Source organism: Fulmarus glacialis, unplaced genomic scaffold (genome assembly GCF_000690835.1).
Source record: "Fulmarus glacialis isolate BGI_N327 unplaced genomic scaffold, ASM69083v1 scaffold9975, whole genome shotgun sequence".
NCBI classification, from domain to species: Eukaryota; Metazoa; Chordata; class Aves; order Procellariiformes; family Procellariidae; genus Fulmarus; species Fulmarus glacialis.
In genome coordinates, this window is record NW_009212385.1 from 3,071 (window position 1) to 5,244 (window position 2,174).

The 2,174-nt window shown below is 56.9% G+C and overlaps 1 protein-coding gene across 1 annotated transcript in view; it reads right to left on the minus strand.

Moving 5' to 3' along the window:
- The window catches only part of NCOA1 (nuclear receptor coactivator 1), a gene marked incomplete at its 3' end in the record, with an annotated part of 62,235 nt that overhangs the window by 2,956 nt on the left and 57,105 nt on the right, over window positions 1–2,174 (minus strand). The window contains exons 19-20 of the mRNA XM_009577868.1: window positions 1,913–2,018; window positions 436–835 (exon numbers count right to left, since the gene is read on the minus strand). Coding sequence (XP_009576163.1) covers window positions 436–835; window positions 1,913–2,018 — 506 coding nt within the window. The remainder of the gene's footprint in view (window positions 1–435; window positions 836–1,912; window positions 2,019–2,174) is intronic.

Genomic DNA, 2,174 nt, shown 5'->3' on the forward strand with positions numbered 1-2,174 from the left:
AGATGGTGCTCGTCCGCACGCAGTTCTGCACTGGCTCGCTGTCTCATAGAGCCTGATGCCCTCACAAGAGGCTAACTGCCTGCGGCTCATTTCAGCCACCTCCGCAAGGCTTTGGCCTTTTTCAGAGCGTATATATTTAAGGAAGCGAAATTTAGCGGACTGCCTTGCAGTTCGCTTTTCAAGGAAAGAATTAAGGAATTATTTGCCCAAATGATAAATCTATTTTTTGGAGATTCAACCAGAAAAGGTCCCCCTGGGAGATGGAGACCAGAGACCAGACCGGTACACAAGTTGGGTGAGATGGCTGGGGATGAAGCCCGGGGTGACGGGCGAGCGGGGCTGGGCTGCAGCATCCTCGGGGGTCTCAGCTCTGCCCTCCGCCTCTCCCTCCCCACCGCCGGACGGCTTTCCAACGCAACCAACTGCTCGACGTACCTGATCCCGAATACTGAAAGATGTTCTGCTGCATCTGCGGGGTCATCCCGGCGCCGAACTGCCCTCCGACGCCGCCCATCATCCCCCGGTTCACCATGCTGCTGCGGTTAGCCAGCGCGGCCTCGGGGTTAGACGCCAACGGCGAGAAGGGACTGGTGGAGGTGGGAGGGTTTCCCGGGGTCGTACCGTAGTTTGGGGGGTAAGGGAACTGCTGGGGAGGTGCTTGGGGCAAGCGAGCGGCTCCGATCTGTACCGGGAGCCCGGCGGAGGGAGGGAGGTTGTTTCCGAAGCTTTGTTGTCTCATCAGGATGGCTCGCTGCTGCATGAGCTGCCGCTGCCGGTGCTGCTGGCTGTAGAGCTCGCGCTGGCGCTGGGCCAGCATCTGGGCGTTGAGGGGAGGCTGCGGGGAAGGAGGGGGGATGCTCTAATTATCACCGTTACCTTTCGGTTCTGGCAAACGGCTCAGAGCCTCCCCCAGCGCAAGAGCCGCGGGTGCTCCCCTTCCCCGGCTCGGGGTGCCCGTCCTCGGTTTGCAAGGAAAGCTGGAAAAATCCTGAAATGCTGTAAATTGGCCCGTTTGCACCACTGCAGGGCAGAGCAGGTTGGCGATATTAAAAGATAGGCGTCTGGACGTGCCGAATGGCAAAGCTCCAGGAGCTGGAGCATCCCCCAAGCCGGGAAAAGAGGCTCTCGGTCACCTGGCTGCCACCAACCACCCCTCTCCTCTGCGGGACCCGCTTCTTGTGCCCCCACCAGGATGCTCCCGCAGGCCAGAGCCCAGGATCCCTGACCTCGACCCTTTCAGCTGTGAGCTGTTCAAAAAAAACCCCATCCCACGAGCTTTTCCATCACCATGGGCTCGCTCCCCATCTGGCTGAGCCAGATGTGTTGGAGTTAATCACCTTAAAAAGCTCGACAAAGCCATCGGCGGGTGAAATCGGAGCTATGATGGGAACCGTTTGGTCCCCTTCCCTATCACTAACACTCCCCACGGCACATTAGGGATGTCACACCGCTCCCCGAAAAGGGAAAGGCTTCTCCGAGAAGTGGAATAAAGTCACCAGAACTCGGCCACGCTTTCCAACTTCTCCTTGTACCCAGCAGATGTTTTATTCGCTTTATTAGGAGCCAAACAAGAACTTTAGGGCCTGGGGATTTGCAGGATCATTAAGAAGATTCACTAGAGATTCTGGTATTTAAAGGATGGCATCTATTTCCTAAAGATTCTTCTCAATTAAATGCGTTAGCACATTCTTCTGTAAGCAATAACGAAGTATTTACATCTTAAGCAGGTGGAGGAGCTGGAATAAGGGTGAAGCAAAAAAAAAAACCCCACAGCAGCTCGTCTTGCAGCCACCTCTCGGCACGCGGGAGAATTTTTCTCTCCCGTTAATGACAGAAGAGCAAGCCAGGCGGTGCTAACAGGGAGGGCGTGGGGATTAACCCCCAGTTTTTCACCGTGCCGCATCCCCCTTACCTGCGGCGTGATCTGCTGCTGCATCCCCGCCCGCATGTTGATGCCCACCGGGGAATTAGCTGCAAACTGGTTGAGGATTGCCTGCCGGTTTTGATGGATCAGCTGGAGGGGAGGAAAAAAAAAAGCGAGGGAGACCTTCAAGACTCCGAAGCAGGAGCTTCCCACCCCGACTGGGGTGCGTGGGGTGTTCGATCCCATCCGATTGGGATGCGTGGGCTGCAGGCAGGACCGAGGGACCCTCCGTCCCCCCGCCCCTGGCCCT